The 17562-nt window shown below is 56.3% G+C and overlaps 1 protein-coding gene across 2 annotated transcripts in view; it reads left to right on the top strand.

The window, feature by feature from the left end:
- Nucleotides 1-15979, top strand: part of Hip1r (huntingtin interacting protein 1 related) — a 28620-nt gene extending 12641 nt beyond the window's left edge. The window contains exons 2-32 of one of the 2 annotated variants that reach the window (XM_021652755.2): nucleotides 2082-2145; nucleotides 2375-2517; nucleotides 2754-2810; nucleotides 3756-3836; nucleotides 4247-4323; nucleotides 4590-4651; nucleotides 7759-7899; nucleotides 8516-8573; nucleotides 8659-8734; nucleotides 8848-8988; nucleotides 9131-9192; nucleotides 9277-9349; nucleotides 9422-9605; nucleotides 9696-9784; nucleotides 9857-9973; nucleotides 10069-10170; nucleotides 10385-10579; nucleotides 11553-11700; nucleotides 11812-11898; nucleotides 12246-12353; nucleotides 12515-12651; nucleotides 12851-12961; nucleotides 13090-13148; nucleotides 13317-13347; nucleotides 13430-13492; nucleotides 13709-13809; nucleotides 13920-14025; nucleotides 14131-14254; nucleotides 14331-14392; nucleotides 14486-14692; nucleotides 14811-15979. In XM_021652755.2, coding sequence (XP_021508430.1) covers nucleotides 2082-2145; nucleotides 2375-2517; nucleotides 2754-2810; nucleotides 3756-3836; nucleotides 4247-4323; nucleotides 4590-4651; nucleotides 7759-7899; nucleotides 8516-8573; nucleotides 8659-8734; nucleotides 8848-8988; nucleotides 9131-9192; nucleotides 9277-9349; nucleotides 9422-9605; nucleotides 9696-9784; nucleotides 9857-9973; nucleotides 10069-10170; nucleotides 10385-10579; nucleotides 11553-11700; nucleotides 11812-11898; nucleotides 12246-12353; nucleotides 12515-12651; nucleotides 12851-12961; nucleotides 13090-13148; nucleotides 13317-13347; nucleotides 13430-13492; nucleotides 13709-13809; nucleotides 13920-14025; nucleotides 14131-14254; nucleotides 14331-14392; nucleotides 14486-14692; nucleotides 14811-14858 — 3114 coding nt within the window. In that variant the 3' untranslated portion in view covers nucleotides 14859-15979. The remainder of the gene's footprint in view (nucleotides 1-2081; nucleotides 2146-2374; nucleotides 2518-2753; nucleotides 2811-3755; nucleotides 3837-4246; nucleotides 4324-4589; nucleotides 4652-7758; nucleotides 7900-8515; nucleotides 8574-8658; nucleotides 8735-8847; nucleotides 8989-9130; nucleotides 9193-9276; nucleotides 9350-9421; nucleotides 9606-9695; nucleotides 9785-9856; nucleotides 9974-10068; nucleotides 10171-10384; nucleotides 10580-11552; nucleotides 11701-11811; nucleotides 11899-12245; nucleotides 12354-12514; nucleotides 12652-12850; nucleotides 12962-13089; nucleotides 13149-13316; nucleotides 13348-13429; nucleotides 13493-13708; nucleotides 13810-13919; nucleotides 14026-14130; nucleotides 14255-14330; nucleotides 14393-14485; nucleotides 14693-14810) is intronic. The other variant, XM_060382362.1, reaches the window with a different exon arrangement.
- Nucleotides 15980-17562: the final 1583 nt, after the last annotated feature.

The raw sequence follows: 17562 nt of genomic DNA, 5'->3' as shown, positions 1-17562 counted from the left end.
CCCCTTAGTAACCCTTTCCTCAGAGACAGGACTCCTGGCCTGCCCATCCCCAGTATCTCAGCCCTCCCAGGTCCTCTTCATCTGGGCCACAGGACCAGCATGGCCTCCTCCCTTCTTGCCAGGACTCTTCTAGGCCAGGTGGCATTTATCATTAGAGCCAGCTCCGGTGTCAGGGCAGTGAAGGTGTGGCTCTACGACTCAGAGCGGGGACATTCCTTGCTGTGAGCTTCAGCTGCTTGCTCGGTGCTCTGGGTGGCCCACTTACTGCTTGGCCCCCACCAGGGGACAGCTGCACCTGGGGGCTGTGTTACAGTCACTGCAAGAACACAGCATGGAGTCCAGCGGATCTGGCTCCGCCCTTATTACCAACGTGCACAAGGCACCAAATCTCTGAGTTTCAGTTTCCTCTAAGAGAACAGCATAGTAACCGCCTCCTAGGTGCTTCTGGGAGACAGATGGCATTCACTGGGGTCTCTGTAATTGTCCCCCATGGCCACTGTTGTGCCGAATATTCACTCAGCAATAAAACACCCTGAGTGTGCAGAGTGGCTGCTGTGCGGCCAGCTTGTGTTTGTGTGGAAAGTGAGACCTTGGGGAGACCATGGGATGCAGGCATAAGAACAGGTGGTTGGCTGGCTGAGGCTTTGTGTACTTGGGAAGGCAGAGCCCGCCTGCGTTCTTCAGGACCCTAATTCAGTGAGGTGGGAAGGCTTGGCTGCTGCCCCAGGTCCCCAAATTTCACTGACTTTCCCACAATGGGCCCTGTGTGTTAAAGGGACTCATTAGGTTATGGGATGCAGGGTCCAGCTCAGGAGCAGCTGTGCCCAGCCCTGACAGTCCCCAGATCCATGCATCGGAGAAGAAAGGAACTCTCAGCCCCACCAGGCCAGCTGCTCTTTCAGGAAAATTGACCCAGCCTGCTCAGCATGTGCTGAGACATCCACTGTGAGCTGAGACACCCACTGTAGGCCTAAAGTATCCACTGTGGGCCTAAGACATCGCTGTTGAGGAGCCACTTCCCTGATAAGCGAGATGTTGCTGCTTAGATGCTGCAGGTGGAAAGCATTGTACCACACTGTCCGGCCCTTGCTGGCCTGTCAATTGTGTCCCCAGGCGTCTGCCCAGTGTGGCTTCTTGTCTCACCTGTGTGAAGACACTCTGTTTCGGTCATTTGTATGCCCTGGCCTCTGGATCTGTGCCTGTCAGTCCCTTCCACCCTCCTGCCTGGGACCTGGGGAGCTCTTTCTAGTTCACAAAGACTGGTGACCCGTGAAGAGAGACTCATCTGACCTCCCGCCCTGTCCCTGCTAGTGCAGTCTCAGGAGGAGTAGGCGAGGGATAGCTTGTATTTGCTGTGTGTTCCCTGGCTTTGTGCCTCAAGGAAGTCTTCCTGGAAGGTGTTGAGCTGGGGAAATAAGATGTGCCAGCGGAGGCGAGAACTGCCTTCAGGACCATAGCTGTGGTTTTGGTCAAGTGTGAGGGTTCTTCTTTCTCAGGTGACCACAGCCTTGTGCCCAGCAGACTCTCCTTTGCCCTTCCCCCACCCTCAGAGGGCCACAGTTGTCCTCAGTGGCACACGCAGACACCTATGGAGTGGCAATCAGTGATAGGGCCTGGTTTCTGCACAGTGCTGGCTGAATGGGTCCTGCAGGACAGGTTCAGGGGGTGACATTGTGAGGACGAGGGGTGCACAGCTGGGCTAAAGGCTATGTCTCTGCTGCTTTCCTGGTGGGGAACTTGGACAGAGCATGCTATGTTGGGCCATGCCCTAAGATACTCCTCCTGGAGTCTGGGGACCTTTTCAGGGAGAGCACTGGGAGGTAGATCAGAGATACCTTTCTGAGCCACAGCCCAGCTCTGCTCCCGGCCTCCCTGAGCCTGGGGCTCTTGGTCCCTTGTGGCATCAATACCAGCTTCAGGTCATGGAAGAGAAGGTTCTTTGGAGCATAGCTTAGGGTAAGCATGTCCTTCCTCATCCCTGGGCTTGCCTTCCACCAGAGTAGGTGGCCCATTCTCATTTGGGTTGCATTTGCCAGACAGCTGTAGACGAGTGTCTAACCCTGCATCTGTGTCCCTCATAGGCCATCAGCATAAGCAAAGCCATCAACAGCCAGGAGGCCCCTGTGAAGGAGAAGCATGCCCGGCGTATCCTTTTTCCCCTTGGGTCTGAGGAGGTATCAGGAGACTGTGGCTGAGCATGGTTGTGGCCCAGAGTGCTGGGGTTGGGAGAACATGACCTAAACTCTAGTTGTTGTGACCTGGGGCGGATGGGAACTTGGGAAACTGGAGAAAGCACCAGGGCCCAGTGAAAGGGACTGTCCTCAGAACACCTAACTGCCCACACTTGTCCTTCACTTGACCTTGACCCTCTAAGGCATCATTCTGGGCACTCACCATGAGAAGGGGGCCTTCACCTTTTGGTCCTATGCCATTGGCCTGCCGCTGCCCAGCAGCTCCATCCTCAGCTGGAAGTTCTGCCATGTCCTTCACAAAGTCCTCCGAGACGGACACCCCAATGTGAGTAGTGACCACAGTCCTTTGGGCTCACAGGCTCAGTGGGGCAAAACCTGGCTATATCATCAACTGACAGCGCCCACAGTGTCCCCTTGAGGTGTGCAGCTCTGTCCTTGTGTCTGTCCCTCTGCGCTCTGGACTGGCTGGCCCTGCCCACTGCCTTCTCCCTTGTCCATCCTGCCCTGTGCTGGGATAGACCTCCTGCAGGTCTCCCGTCCTCACCTCCCTTCTGGCTGCAGGTGCTGCACGACTGCCAGCGCTACCGGAGCAACATCCGTGAGATCGGCGATCTGTGGGTAGGTGTGAGGACAGTGTGCGGGCGACAAGGTGGCAGCCCAGGGCAACATGTGGGGATGCCCCTTCTCCCTCTTCTGCAGCTGCTAGGATTTCTCTGGGGTACAGTGGAGTATTATGAAGCTGCAGCCTTGCTCTTGGGGTCTAGTGCAGGCTGACTGGCCTCCAGCTCCATAAAGCGCATTGATGAATGTGGCAACCCCGTGCCTGTGTGAAGAGCAGGGCTCTCAGGATGCCCTGGACGTTAGCCCTGGGCTTTAGAAGCCAGGCTACTGGCTTGAGTTTTCCATGCACATGCCAGGCAAGTCTCAGACTCAGTAGTCAGATCCCTGGGGAGCCTGTGTCTGGATCCACTCTAACATCTTACAAGCCAGAGGCCGGGGAGGAACTCCCAGCTCTCCTGGGACGCTTAGCCAAATAGATCTAGAGCAGACCCCGGGGAAGGGCGTTGTTCAGAACCACTACACGTTATTCCTTTGATGTAAGGAAAAGAACATTCGTCACAGTGTCCGCTGCAGACACAGGCCCTGACGGCCTGGCCACACTCCGAGGTGTTTTGCAAGAGGGAGCTGGGAGGCTGTGTGTGGGCCAGGATGCGCCCCCTGTCTGCACCAGCACTTTAATAAAGTGCTCCTGCTCAGAATTGGCCTGTTGCCCTGGAGAAAAAGCTCTCTTTGCCTCTCACAGGACTTTCTCTGGCAAGAATGACAAGGAATAAGATTAAAGAAGGAGGAAAAAAGAAAAAAAAAAAAAAGCTAGAGACAGAGAGTAATGAGCTTGATAAAGGCTGGAAGGTTTGTTGAGTGAGTAAGTGACTGATTTGTGGAAGAACGGCCTTTACTTCTCTTCCCGCTTTGTTTCTTCATCTGTCTGGATGCGTGCTCGATCCTTAGGATTCCTAGGCTTGTTCTTGACAGTGACCTCACACAGGGCTCCTATTCCCCCAGGGGCACCTTCGTGACCAGTATGGACATCTGGTGAATATCTATACAAAACTGTTGCTGACCAAAATCTCCTTCCACCTCAAGGTAGTCTTCCCGAGGAATGGTGGGGCTGAGGGACTGGGAGGAGCTTTTCTCTCTATGACATCCTGGGGCATAGAGTGAGGGGTTGGCACCTGTCCTGGCGATGATCTGTCTGCTTGCCATGGAGGCTAGGATGACTGACAGATCACCAGGTCATCTCTGTGTTTACATCCGGGGCAGGTGCCAGCCCCATCCTGCTCCAGTGGCCATGTCTTGTCTCCTGGCCAGGCTGCCCTGCCCTGTCCCCAGGCTTTCTCTCAGCCTGGCTTAACCAGAGCTGCTGGGGTCACTGGAATAAAGAGATTGGGGAACCTCCCCGGCTACTCCCCTTCTCATGGGAGCTGTCAGGAGCAGGGATGGGAGCGGGGTGGGAGCAGGATGAGGCCGCAGCTGAACAGGGTCTGTCTCTGCAGCACCCCCAGTTTCCTGCAGGCCTGGAGGTAACAGATGAGGTGCTGGAGAAGGCGGCTGGAACTGATGTCAATAACATGTGAGTCTGTGTGGCCTCAGTTTCTCCTATGTCCCCAAGCATTTCAGACCCAAGTGCCCACCAGGGGCCATGCTGTCAAATGAGGCCACAGCCTCTGGGGTTGAAGGTCACGGTGCCAGATGGGCCAGACTGTGGGTAAAGGTGTGGGGTTTGCCAGGTACTCAGTGTTTCTGCCTGCCAGAGTCTTGTCCCACAGGGGTCTCGGGGATGAGGTGAGCAGCCCTGCTGCGTGCACCTTACACATTCTGCCCTCTCTCTCCTCCTAGTTTCCAGCTCACTGTGGAGATGTTTGACTATATGGACTGCGAACTGAAGCTTTCTGAGTCAGGTGAGCCAGGCCACCAAGACACCACGGACCAGAGTAACATTTCACTGTTGCTTTTCCTGGCCCCACTCAGGCTGGACAAGCGCTCCCGAGAGAGCACCAGCTGCCACCCAGTGCACAGTTCTTGGGTTCCCCTCCCTCCAGGAATGGAAAGAGGGCCTCATGGCACCTCAGGAGCATGAACAGCCGCTTTCCTGGACTTGGGGCCCTGTGTGTATGTCCAGGACGTGGTGGACACTGGGCACCCCAGGTGTGCAGGGGTGAGGTGTGGAGGAGCTCCCTAGGTTCCTGCCTGGCCTCACCAGCTGCAGAACTCTCTAGGAGACAGAATGTGGGTAACATTTCCTATTCTGTGCTCTGAAATGCCTCTGGGTCCTGTCAGGCTGTTCAGGCGAAGAGCTGGCAGCCATTGGACAGGAAATCTCTTGAGGGCTCGCCCTACCGGACCTGGGAGGTAATTGTTCTGGGCTGCACCTTCAAAATAACTGCTGGTGACTCAGTGTTGTTCATGGCAAAGCCCAAGGCAAATGCATTTTTAAGGGAAACAGGGAATGGGAAAGAGGCAGGACAGCCGTTTTGTACCCTGGGTCTGGGCCTGTGGCTCTGGTGGATGAGAGGCCTGCTTGGAGCCTGTCAGGACTCAACATGGAAGCAGAGGTCAGGTCACCAGGGGAGCAGTGCAGCTGGACCGAGGCCACCAGGAATTGTGTCCTGGCAGAAGAGCTAAGCCTCAGAGTACACAGGCCATCTGATTTGACTCATAGACCCTGGTGTCAGCACCATGGCTGCTCTTGGCCTAGGAGGCAGCCCAAGTGGACGGGCTGTGGTCCCTTACGAGGGAAGTGGGAAGAGCCCCGTCCTTGGTGACACAGATGTTTTAGTGACATACAGAGACTCAGCCCTGTTAACTGAGCTTCTGGAATTGCACCTGGTGCACAACTGACAGGGTAGGGCCCTCCTCACCTCAGCCCATGGCGAGGGGACAGAAATCCCTGCACATCTGGTCGGAAAGCTGGCCACAACACACTGCCTTCAAAGGGAGAGCGAGGCTGTTAAGAGAGGAGCTACTCAGAAGACTGGAGCAGGAGAATTATGAATTTGAGGCCTGCTTGAGCAAGAGTGAGTTCAAGGCCAACGTGGGGAACTTAGTGAGTCCCAGTCTCAAAAGTGAAAGGGGGCTCATGAGATGCCTCAGCTGAGACAAGCACTGCCTGCTTGCCAGAGACCCTGTGCTTGATTACCAGAGCTCTCACTGGCTGACAACTAACTCCAGTCCTAGGGGACACTGTGGCCTCTGCTGGCCTCTGCAGGCATCGCAGGCATCTGGTGCCCACGCAAAACACCTATACATATACAATAAAATTAAAGGAAAAACTTGAAGAGAGGTCTGGATATGGTGGCACACGCCTTTAGTCCCGGTGCTGAGAAGCAGGGGTAAGCCGAGCTCAGTTGAGGCCAGCCTCGTCTAGATTAGCCAGGGTGGTAGCTGAGTAGTAGAGAGCTTGCCTGGCATGCAGGGGACCCTGGAAGGATAGAAGGGCAGAGTAAGGACATTCTACCATGGCTGGGAAGATTTGGAGTGTTTGGCCCGAAATAAGGTAGATTGCAAGACAGAGTTCACTCACACACTTGGAAATCCAAAGCGATCCTGTGTGCTTTACAGAAAATATACCTGGCATGACCTGCAATTAGGAAGGGAGGAAGGGTGAGGAGAAGAGGGAGGGCACCTTCCATCCCTGGCTCTTCCCTGTTACTGCCAAGGCTTGCAAACAGCCCCACCCCACGCATGGCCAAAGCAAGGCTCCCAGGGCTGGGGCTTTTGGAACCACTCTGAGGCTGCCCGGCATGGGGCCTGGCCGCTCTCCCACTCAGGCTCACTGCCTGCTCTTTGTCATTCCTCTCTCTTCCCCAGAGAGGATGCTGGCCAGGGGAGGCAGCCTCGTGTTTGTCCTTTGTCCCTCCTTCTCTGGAGTTCTGATACAAGGCCTGATTGTCAGGGTCTCCAGTGCAATTGAGGTTTCGGGTCACTTGGGGCTTGCGAAGCCAGCGTCCAAGGCTGGGACCTGGAGCAAGCCCTAGCTGCTCTTCATGTCTGTAGGATGAGGTTTTGGAGTGACCATATATTTTTTAATTGAGTGTGTACGGGTGTTGCCAGCATGTATATCTGTGTACCATGTGCATGCCTGGTGCCCGAAGAAGCCGGAAGAGGGCATCAGATCACAGGGAACCAGGATTATCGGTAGTTGTGAGGCTCCGTGGTGTGTGTGTTTGTGTGTGTGTATGTGTGTGTGTGTGTGCCCCTCTATGCGCACACTGGGAATGGAACTTAGCTCTGTGGAAGAGCAGCCAGTGCAGTTTAACCCTGAACCCCCTCTCTAGCCCCTGTTGTTGTTTTTGACAAGGCCTTCCTTTGTAGACCAGTTTGGCCCGGAGCTCAATCCTCCTGCCTCAGCTTCCTGAGTGCTTGGATTATAGTTTGCACTAACATGCCTGGCTGGAGTGACAGTATTTTTTAGACAAATTTATTATATTTTAATTTAGTGTGTGTGTGTGTGTGTGTGCGCACCTGCTTGTGCCATGGCACGTGTGTGGAGGTCAAGGGCAACCTGAAGGAATCAGTGTTCTCCGCTTCTATGTTGGTCATCAGATTTGGTAGCAAGCACTTCTACCCACTGAGCCGTCTCTCTGGCCTTTGGTGACAGCCTTAAGCCTTCTCTGAGGTTCGGTGTGCGTCTTGGGTGTGGAGCTGGCACCCTGGCCTCCAGCATCTTGTCGCAGGCCCACCCTGTCAGAGGGTTCTGGAAAACCTTTCCTGAAGGGAAGCTTATTGAGAGGCTTGCCCAGCCTTGTGTCCATCCTGCATGACCTGGTTCCCAGGGGCTGTCCTCAGCCTGGGCCGGCCACCAGCACAAAGGCTCCTGTCCCAGCCTAGAGCATGCTGTTGAAGGCCCGGATTAGCATCCCAGCCATCTGCAAACCTTCATCACAGCTTTGACAGCACACTGGAGGGCAACGCACTGAGTCCAGAGCTGTCATTGAGATGGCCCCTGCCCCCGAGCCCACCTTTAGCCCACTGCTCATGCTGGCTTCTACCTGCTCCTCTTCCTCAGTTTTCCGGCAGCTCAACACAGCCATTGCGGTGTCCCAGATGTCCTCCGGCCAGTGCCGCCTGGCCCCACTCATCCAGGTCATCCAGGACTGCAGCCACCTGTACCACTACACAGTGAAACTCATGTTCAAGCTGCACTCCTGTGAGTTCTGCGTGTGCCCCTCAGTGGGGCACGTGAGGTCTGTGTCCCTCTACTTTCCTGAGGGGTCAACTGCTAGTTTAGAAAGAATATCCATAATATTCCTGTTAACATCAGTAATACGCTTTTTTTTGGGGGGGAGGGCAGGGGGAGTCACTGTTTCCAAAGGAGAGAGACTGAGTGTGTAGTTTTACGTTTTTGTGACTTTCTGCACACCTGGTGTAGGAGAGGACAGGCCTTCCTGGCTGCTGAGTGGCCTACCTTGTTTTCTGGGGAGCAGTAGAGAAAAGGCTGTCACTGTAGTGTTTGGAAAAGGTCTTTAGGTCAGGGCTCAGGGCAGCTTTCACAGTACGTGGGTCCTACAGGTCCTCCCAAGCCAGGCACAGACGAGGTGACTGGCCCCATGGTAGCTCCATCCGCCCAGCACCGCCTTCTCTGACTCACATCCGAGCTGACAAAACCTCATGGAGTCTCATCTCCCTTCCCAGTTAGGGTGGGCTGGCCAGGCCACGGCCACCCTCTACTCTCCAGTGGTCCAGAGTCTTTAGGGGCAGAGAGGGAAAGCATGCCTGAAGGAAGCATGCAGACAGGAAGCCTGTTCCCTTGTGCTGTCCCTCAGGTCTCCCAGCAGACACCCTGCAAGGTCACAGGGATCGGTTCCACGAGCAGTTTCACAGGTACCAGCCCAGGGGCACGGCTAACGCACAGCTGCAAAGAGGGCTGATGGTTTCCCCGTGACCCTTCTCTGCTTTCCACCTGCAGCCTCAAAAACTTCTTCCGCCGAGCCGCAGACATGCTCTACTTCAAGAGGCTCATCCAGATCCCGAGACTGCCCGAGGTACCCAGCCCCACAGCTCACATGCTCCACAGCCCCTGGCTCCCTCCAGGCTCTGGAGGAGTCCCCCAAAGGCTTGTGGGTATCTGAGCATCTCCCTCCTGCTGTCCCAACAGGGTCCCCCCAACTTCCTGAGGGCCTCAGCCCTGGCCGAGCACATCAAGCCGGTGGTGGTGATTCCAGAGGAGGCCCCAGAGGAGGAGGAGCCCGAGAACCTCATTGAGATCAGCAGTGGCCCCCCTACCGGGGAGCCAGTGGTGAGATCCCCATGTCCCGCTGTCTCAACCCATGAAGAAGGCCCTCCAACCTAAGGATGGGCAAGATGTGGGGTGGCTGGGCCTCTCCACCACGGAGGGTACAGGAGTGTGGGTCAGAGGTCTGTATTCTCTGCTATGGCAGGTGGTGGCTGACCTCTTTGATCAGACCTTTGGACCTCCCAATGGCTCCGTGAAGGATGACAGGTGAGTCCCCCGGGGCCAGCTGAAGTGGGAGTTAGAGAAAGCCTTCCGGTTGATGAGCTTGAGCCCCAGGACCTCTGTCCCCAGGGACCTTCAGATCGAGAACTTGAAGAGAGAGGTGGAGACCCTCCGTGCTGAGCTGGAGAAGATCAAGATGGAGGTGAGGGGAGTTGGCCGAGGGTAATCCCCACATGGGTGGGCCAGCACGACATCCTCCCTTCCTGCCCTGCAGGCCCAGCAGTACATCTCACAGCTGAAGGGCCAGGTGAACAGCCTGGAGGCAGAGCTGGAGGAGCAGCGGAAGCAGAAGCAGAAGGCTCTGGTGGACAACGAGCAGCTGCGCCACGAGCTGGCACAGCTGAAGGCCGTGCAGCTGGAGGGTGCCCGCAATCAGGGCCTGCGGGAGGAGGCGGAGCGTGAGTACCTCTGCGGCGGTACCCAGCAGCAGGGTGAGGGGTAGGTTCTACCCTGCCTGCCCAGCCCGCTCAGCCTGCTCGCCTCTGCAGGGAAGGCCAGTGCCACTGAGGCGCGCTACAGCAAGCTGAAGGAAAAGCACAACGAACTCATTAACACGCACGCTGAGCTGCTCAGGAAGGTGGGTGTCCAGCCCCGGGTAGGGCAGGGTAGGCTGGGGTCCAGAATCAGAACCTGTCCCCCTGCCTTCTAGAATGCAGACACAGCCAAGCAGCTAACAGTGACACAGCAGAGCCAGGAAGAGGTGGCCCGGGTAAAGGAGCAGCTGGCATTCCAGATGGAGCAAGTGAGGCGTGAGTCCGAGATGAAGGTGTGTTGTGTGCTGGGGGGAGGGGGGAGGGCACACCCTATTCAACTCCACAGCCTCCAGCCCTGCTGCCCTACTGACATGCTCTCCTGTCCTAGATGGAAGAGCAGAGTGACCAGCTGGAAAAGCTCAGGAGAGAGCTGGCAGCCAAGGCAGGAGAGCTGGCCCAGGCACAGGAGGCCCTGAGCCGCACAGAGCAGGTGCCTGCTAGCAGGGGCCCCTGGGAGGTGCTGGCATCAGGCTGCGGCAAGTCTTGCCTCTTGCCTGGGAATTGGGCCATGGCAGCGTTGCCTTGAGCAGGTTGGGTATAGCCTTGACCCTTGAAAGAGTGTCTTGGGGGAGCAGCATGGTACTAAGACATGGTCCTGAGGGGTAAGGCCAGACCCGGGTTGTTGACATGCCTCACAATCACAGAACGGGTCTGAGCTGAGCTCTCGGCTAGACACACTGACTGCAGAGAAGGACTCACTGAGCACAGCCGTGCGGCAGCACGAAGCAGAGCTGCTAGCTGCCCAGAGCCTCGCTCAGGAGAAGGAAGAGGCGCTCAGCCAGGAGCAGCAGCGCAGCTCCCGGGAGAAGAGCGAGCTTCAGGGGCTGCTGGCGGAGAAGGTACTGATGGCCTCCGCCAGGGCTCGTTCTCATTTGTCAGGCAGCCCACCCCTTTCTCTGTGCTCAGAGCCTGACATCCCTTCTATTGCTGAGATGTTCTCAGCTCTCCAGAAAGACCCCCTCCCCAAACTCAGGCATAAGAACCAGGTTTCAAGCCAGGCACAGTGGCGCACGCCTATAATCCCAGCACTCAAGAGGCAGAGGCAGGCAGATCTCTGTGAGTTCAAGGCCAGCCTGGTCTACAGAGCGAGCCTAAGACAGCTAAGGCTACATAGAAAAACCTTGTCTTTAAAAAAAATGTTCACATCCTTGCCACCACTTTTTACTGTCTTCTTACTGTAGCTGTCTGCATAGGTTCAAAGCTCTTGCTTATCGTTTTGAGACAGGGTCTCTGCATAATACAGGTTGGCCTCAAACTCAGGTGGTCCTCCTGTCCCAGCCTTCTGAGTGCTGGGTGTGTCCTGTCACTCAGGGTTGTTAATTGTGATTTGCTTTGCATTTTCTACTTGTCTGATGATACTGAATATCCACCCTTTTTTTTCAAGTTACACTTACTGTGTTTGGGGAGGGGGCACATGGATGGCGCGGGGGATGACTTGCAGGAGTCAGTTCTTCCCTTCCACAGTCTGGGCCCCGGGGATTGAACGCAGGTTGTCAGGTCAGGCTGAGCCATCTTGCCAGCCCGCTGAATATCTTTTCACGTGCTCAGTGGCCCTTTGAAATAAGTCTATTCAGGTCCTGGCCTGGTTTGTTAATTGGGTGTTTGCCTCGTCCTGTGTTGTCATCCTGGCCCACCTTGGGAGTCATCCACGCCCCGGGAGGTAGGGAGATGGTCTAAATATCTCTACCCCAGCTAGACGAGGGCATCCTTCCGTAGAGGGAGTCAGCGAGTCCTGGTCCACTGTCCAGTGCCAATCCTCAGAGCTAAGCCCTGGCCTCGAGGGGCCTGAGGGTTCTGCCTCTTTCCCGTCAGGAGTCTCGGGAGCAGGGCCTCAGGCAGAGGCTGTTGGATGAGCAGTTTGCGGTGTTGCGGAGCGCCGCTGCAGAGGCAGAGGCCATGCTGCAGGACTCCGTGAGCAAGCTGGATGACCCTCTGCACCTGCGCTGCACCAGCTCCCCCGGTACGTGCCCCAGGGCACCTCCACCTTCCGTGCCGTCAGTGCTGCCCGCTCCTGTCACCAAGTCTCAAGGAGTGGGCGGCGGGCTAAGGCCACTCTTCCCTTTACTTGCAGACTACTTGGTGAGCCGGGCTCAGGCCGCCCTGGACACTGTGAGTGCCCTGGAGAAGGGCCACGCCCAGTACCTGGCTTCTTCCGAAGGTGAGGACAGCTGGGGGTTGAGAGACCTGTGGTTTCTGTAGGGGGCCTGCAGCCTGCTGGGGGGCTTCTCGGGTGACAGGCACCCTTCAGGAAGCCTGTCTGTTGCCACTCAGAGGCTTGTTGCTAACTGTGGTTTACAGTGGGCATCTGTGGGAAGTGGAGGGAGCAAGGGGCTGGGCCACCCTGACTCTTCTTGGCAACTGATAGGCTGCCCCCTAGCCATTCAGATCCTGGGGTGCTAGAGCCTTGGCCCAGGCTCACAGGGGAAATGATGCAGTTGCCCTGATGTTTCCCCACACAAATGCCTCATTGTTCCCACCTCCAACCTCGGCCGTATCCACCTGCAGATGCGTCTGCCCTGGTGGCAGCCCTGACCCGCTTCTCCCACCTGGCCTCGGACACCATTGTCAATGGCGGTGCCACCTCCCACCTGGCCCCCACTGACCCTGCTGACCGTAAGTGGATCCTGGCTGCTTCATCTTGTCTCACATAAGGGTACACAGTGTGCGGTATACAGGGGAAAGGAGGGCCTTCCTATGGGCAAGTCCTCGTGGGCCCAGGGTATGTGGGGGCCTTATCCAGGAGTCTTAAGCAAAGGCTCCCCTCACCCCGACAGGACTGATTGACACGTGCAGGGAGTGTGGAGCCCGGGCTCTGGAACTCATGGGACAACTGCAGGACCGAACAGCGCTGCCAAGGGCCCAGCCCAGCCTGATGCGGGCCCCACTGCAGGGCATTCTTAAGTTGGGCCAGGTGAGGCTGGGGGTGGGGGGGCAACTTCCCTTCCGTGCTCTCCGGGAGCTAGGCTCAGCAGGTGTGTGCGCTCCCAGGCTGCACCCTGTTCCGTCAACAGGGCTGCGCCTGCACCACCACCACCCTTGCAAGCCACTGTGCATCTTTCCTTGAGTCTTGATGAGGCTGAATCTACCTGTGTGACTCTTCATCTGCCCAGGACCTGAAGCCTAAGAGCCTGGATGTACGGCAAGAGGAGCTAGGGGCCATGGTTGACAAGGAGATGGCGGCCACGTCTGCAGCCATTGAGGACGCCGTGCGGAGGATTGAGGTGAGGACTGAGTTTCAGGACCCCCCTCCCCAAGTTCCTGCTGGAACTAAAGGGGCTGGAGGCTGATCTGAGCAGGGACAGAGCATATTTGTGGGATCCGAGGGCTCACTGTCTGTCACCGGGTGTAGGACATGATGAACCAGGCCCGTCATGAGAGCTCAGGAGTGAAACTGGAGGTGAATGAGAGGTGAGTACCACTTCTGTCCCCAAAGCCCCAGCAGGTTCTATCTTCCTGACTATTGAGCTGGACATGAAATTGCACGTGTCCCAGGCCCCGCTGTGGCTGAGCCTGGCATGATGTCCAAGGTCATCCTACAGAGCTAGCTGTCTTCTCTTTCTTCCCTGCCCTCCTCAGGATCCTCAACTCCTGCACAGACCTGATGAAGGTGAGCAGGGTGGGTGTGTGGCCCCAGGGAAGGCTCCATCTCAGGACCACCTGGAGAGTCACAGACATCTTGGTCTTGGCAGGCTATCCGGCTTCTTGTGATGACCTCCACCAGCCTGCAGAAGGAAATTGTGGAGAGTGGCAGGGTGAGCTGGAGAGCCTGTGGCTTGACCTTCCTGGCTTGACCAGCGAGAGCCATAACTTCCGATCCCCTTGACCCTTTTGTGCATGACACCCCCCATACAGCATCTGTGCCACAGCTAAAAGTACCCACACCTCAGGGAGGCCTTAGGGATATGCCTGTGGGCTGTCTGAAATGTCCTTGATCGCAGCACCCTGTCTTGTTCTCTCATTGCCACTAGGGGGCGGCAACGCAGCAGGAATTCTATGCCAAGAATTCACGGTGGACCGAAGGCCTCATCTCAGCCTCCAAGGCAGTGGGCTGGGGCGCCACACAGCTGGTGTATGTCGCCCAAGCGTGGGTGGGGTAGCCAAGGTGCTAAGGTCTGGTGTGAGGGTCGCCTTGCTGTTCATGGTGCGGAAACCCAGACTCTTGAGTGTCCCCACCCTCAGGGAGTCAGCTGACAAGGTCGTTCTTCATATGGGCAAATACGAGGAACTCATTGTCTGCTCACATGAGATTGCAGCCAGCACTGCCCAGCTGGTGGCAGCCTCGAAGGTGAGCCTGTGCTGACACCTGCCAACCCCAGGCTTTGTGCCAGGCCTGCACTGGGGCCCTCACCCACTGCCTATGGCCGACACCTGCCCATTCTGCTCCCTGAAGGTAAAAGCCGACAAGCACAGCCCACATCTGAGCCGCCTGCAGGAGTGTTCCCGCACTGTCAACGAGAGGGCCGCCAGCGTGGTGGCCTCCACCAAATCAGGCCAGGAGCAGATCGAGGACAGAGGCAAGCGCTTGGATATTCAAGGGGGCGTCCAGCCAGGGGAAAGGGTCACTCAGCTACTTCTTTCTCCTGACCACAGACACCATGGATTTCTCTGGCCTGTCCCTCATCAAGCTAAAGAAGCAGGAGATGGAGACACAGGCGAGTGCCCTCATGCCCAGAGCTGCCAGGGACTGATCTCTGGGGAAGACCCGGGACTCATGGGCAGGGCTGAGTGGCTAATGTGGCCTGCAGGTGCGAGTCTTGGAGCTGGAGAAGACACTGGAGGCAGAGCGCGTACGGCTCGGGGAGCTGCGGAAACAGCACTATGTGCTGGCCGGGGTGATGGGGACGCCTAGTGAGGAAGAACCCAGCAGACCCAGCCCGGCTCCCCGAAGTGGGGCCATCAAGAAGCCACCCCTGGCGCAGAAACCCAGCATAGCCCCCAAGCAGGACAACCAGGTGCCAGGCTTCAGTGCAGGGATAGGGAGGAGAGCTGGGGTGGGGGGGTGGCTACACCTGGATGGTACACATGCTTCTGGCCGAATTTACTAAGACTCTCATCTTTGACCCCCTGCAGCTCGACAAGAAGGATGGTGTCTATCCAGCTCAACTTGTGAACTACTAGGCCCTCTAAAGTGTTCAGCAGGATGGCTGGTGGTCATGCCTGGGCCTCGTGTGGCTGTCTGGCAATGGTAAAGGGGCCTCTGAGAGGCCTCCAATTCCTGGACCTGAAGCCCAACGCACTATCTCCAAGGCCCCAGCCTTCACCTGCCCAAGGGGCCTGGGCTCTGTGGGGATAGTTCATCTGGATGTGAGTCTATTTATCTGTAGTAGGAAGTGCCCAGAGCAGCTGGGACCCAGCAGGCCTGAGCCACAACTCTTCAGTGAACAGCTGCCATGGTCTATATTTTGCAAGTTATTTCTTCCTTTGTAAGTCTAGTCAGCACACTGGGAAGAGGCCACATCAGTCTGGAGCCTCCCTGCCTCTGGTCTCAAAGGTCTGAGGCCATAAGTGAACAGAAAGAGGGGTTTCCTGCTGGCTATTGGGAACAAGGGGATGATCTGTGGCCCTTGAGAGAGGGAGAGCAGGTGGCCTGGCCGGTGTTACCCTCGGGGGACCTGGTGCTAGGGCATCCATGCTGGGAGCCCCAGGAGACCCAGCTTTGTGTGGGAGCCTGGCAATAGAGTAGCCAGGCTGCTGCTGGGCTGTGCCTATGGGCAGCCCTCCTCAGGTGCTGCCTCTGCCCTTGAGTTTCGTTCCCAGCTGGACTCTGCAGCCATTCCCCCCACCACCTCCTGTTTTCCATTCCCCTGGCCTGGCTGCTTCCACCTGGATGGGAGGACCTCAGCCCTCCTAAAGCTGGGCCTATCAGCTCCGTCAGAAGCTAAAAGAACAGAAGCTACAACACACTTTTCTGGGGGCTCAGGAATTCCTGATAGGCCCTCAGATGGGAGCAGCCCAGACTTGGAGGCCTGGCCTTGCGTGCCCCTGATAGTTTGAATAAATGTGTTTCTTGAGCCTGAGGGGGAGTGGCCGGGGGTGGGGGATATCCAGGCCACCAGTAGAACCAGCAGCTGGACTGGGACAAGTGCCCAGCTTCCCTCCAGCTGCCTGCCCTGTGCCCTGGGAAAGCTACCAACCATGGGGCAAAGTCTGGGGCTTTGGGAGGGAGCCAACTCCTTTGCCCTGTGTCCAGTATTCCCTGCGTTGAGTTCCATTGGCAATAAAACACTTGACTGTTGTCACCAGTGCCCTAGTGAGGGCCTCTGCCAGGCTTTTCATTTCGCCAGAGATGCACACACTTGTCTGGCCCTGTGTAGGTATCTGCAGTTGACACTGATCCCAAAGACACAGTCTTGCTAGTGTAGCTGGCAGCTGTCACCAAGCGCCAGTCTTTCTGTAGATTGCTACAGCATGGGCCGTCCTTTGCTATAGGCTGAACCAGCTATTCCCCTCCTCCCGCCTCCCGGGGCCCTCCTAATTGAGGCCACTTCTACTCCAGCCTGGAACTTCTCCCTCGGGCCTTACCAGTGCTTACTACCAGCACACCACATCCGAGACCATGTGTTAACAGTTGACAGTTTCCAGACTTCTAAGGTCTGAGCTGGTGGGTGAGGACCTTGACCTTCATGCCACACACATGCTCCAGGTTCCAGAGAGCATGACTCAACTTGCAGCCCCAACAAAGGTGACTGGGGCCTCCTCATCCCCACACTGATCATTCACAGGGCACAAGAGCGGGGTGTGCTGTTGAGACAGTCAAGCTCCCACAGTCAAGCCTTCTTTCTCCAAACAGCCAGTTTACAGGAAGGCTGGAAGTCAGTGCGTTCAAGTGCTCTGCGAACTGGTCTCCAATGTGAGGGTAACAGAGCCAGCTGCCAGCTCTGAATCGTTTCATAGAACTTTAGAACACTTCATGAAGTGTTCTTCATGTTTACAAACCAGAGAAAACTGGTTCAAGATAGCCAGTGACCTAGCATCCTGGTGGCCCAGACCTGGAACTGGAGTCTCATTACCTCAGGTGTCTATACCAGAAGTCACCACCCCCACCCTTCCTTGGTTCTACTCAGAAGTTAGGGCCCAAGAGGGAAGAAAAGGACCCACCAGGTCTGAGTTCATAGACTCACAAATTGGCCATTTAGTTGGGAAATCCCAGGGAGTGGCCCTGACCAAGGTCCATCTCTAGGTCAGGATTTAGTATTTACTAAAGCTTGCTTTAAATAAATCACTGAGAAAAAAAAAAAAAGTCACTGAGCAAGCCCACCATACTCACCAGGAGGGGCTATAAATTTGGATATAAGCTAGCAGCCATGGTGAAGGAAACTAGCAGAATCTTTTTCAAGGTGAACTGACTTCTCAGGACAAGCCTCCCTCTTCCTAATATGACCATAGGCATCTACTGTCTGTTGTCATAAGACTGCATACATAAGCATTCTCTTCAGAGGATGGGACAGTTGAACAGGGCTGCTCTTGGGTCAAGCCCTTGTAGGAGTCTTGTGATCCAGAAAACACAGCAAAGTGCAATAGAGCATAGATCCGAGGGCACACCGCTCAACTAAGGGCTGCAGGCACGTGAGTCAGAGACATAGTAGGGCAACAGACACACAGTAGGTGTGGGGCACACTAAGTCAGACGGGCATGCAGCTCAGCCAAGGGTGGCATGTACCCAAAGGCGCAGGAGGTAAACCCCTCACTGCAAAGGGGAGGCGCACAATGGGGTCTGCTGTGGGTGGGGACTGTTCTTTAAAATGCTAAGAGTCCCTGAACCGCCAACATCGGAAACGGCTGGTGTCCTAGCTATTCAGTTATGCAGGCCTGTGGACAGAGA

The sequence above is a fragment of the Meriones unguiculatus genome, chromosome 4, assembly GCF_030254825.1.
Source record: "Meriones unguiculatus strain TT.TT164.6M chromosome 4, Bangor_MerUng_6.1, whole genome shotgun sequence".
NCBI lineage: Eukaryota > Metazoa > Chordata > Mammalia > Rodentia > Muridae > Meriones > Meriones unguiculatus.
This window is presented reverse-complemented; position numbering and strand designations above follow the sequence as displayed.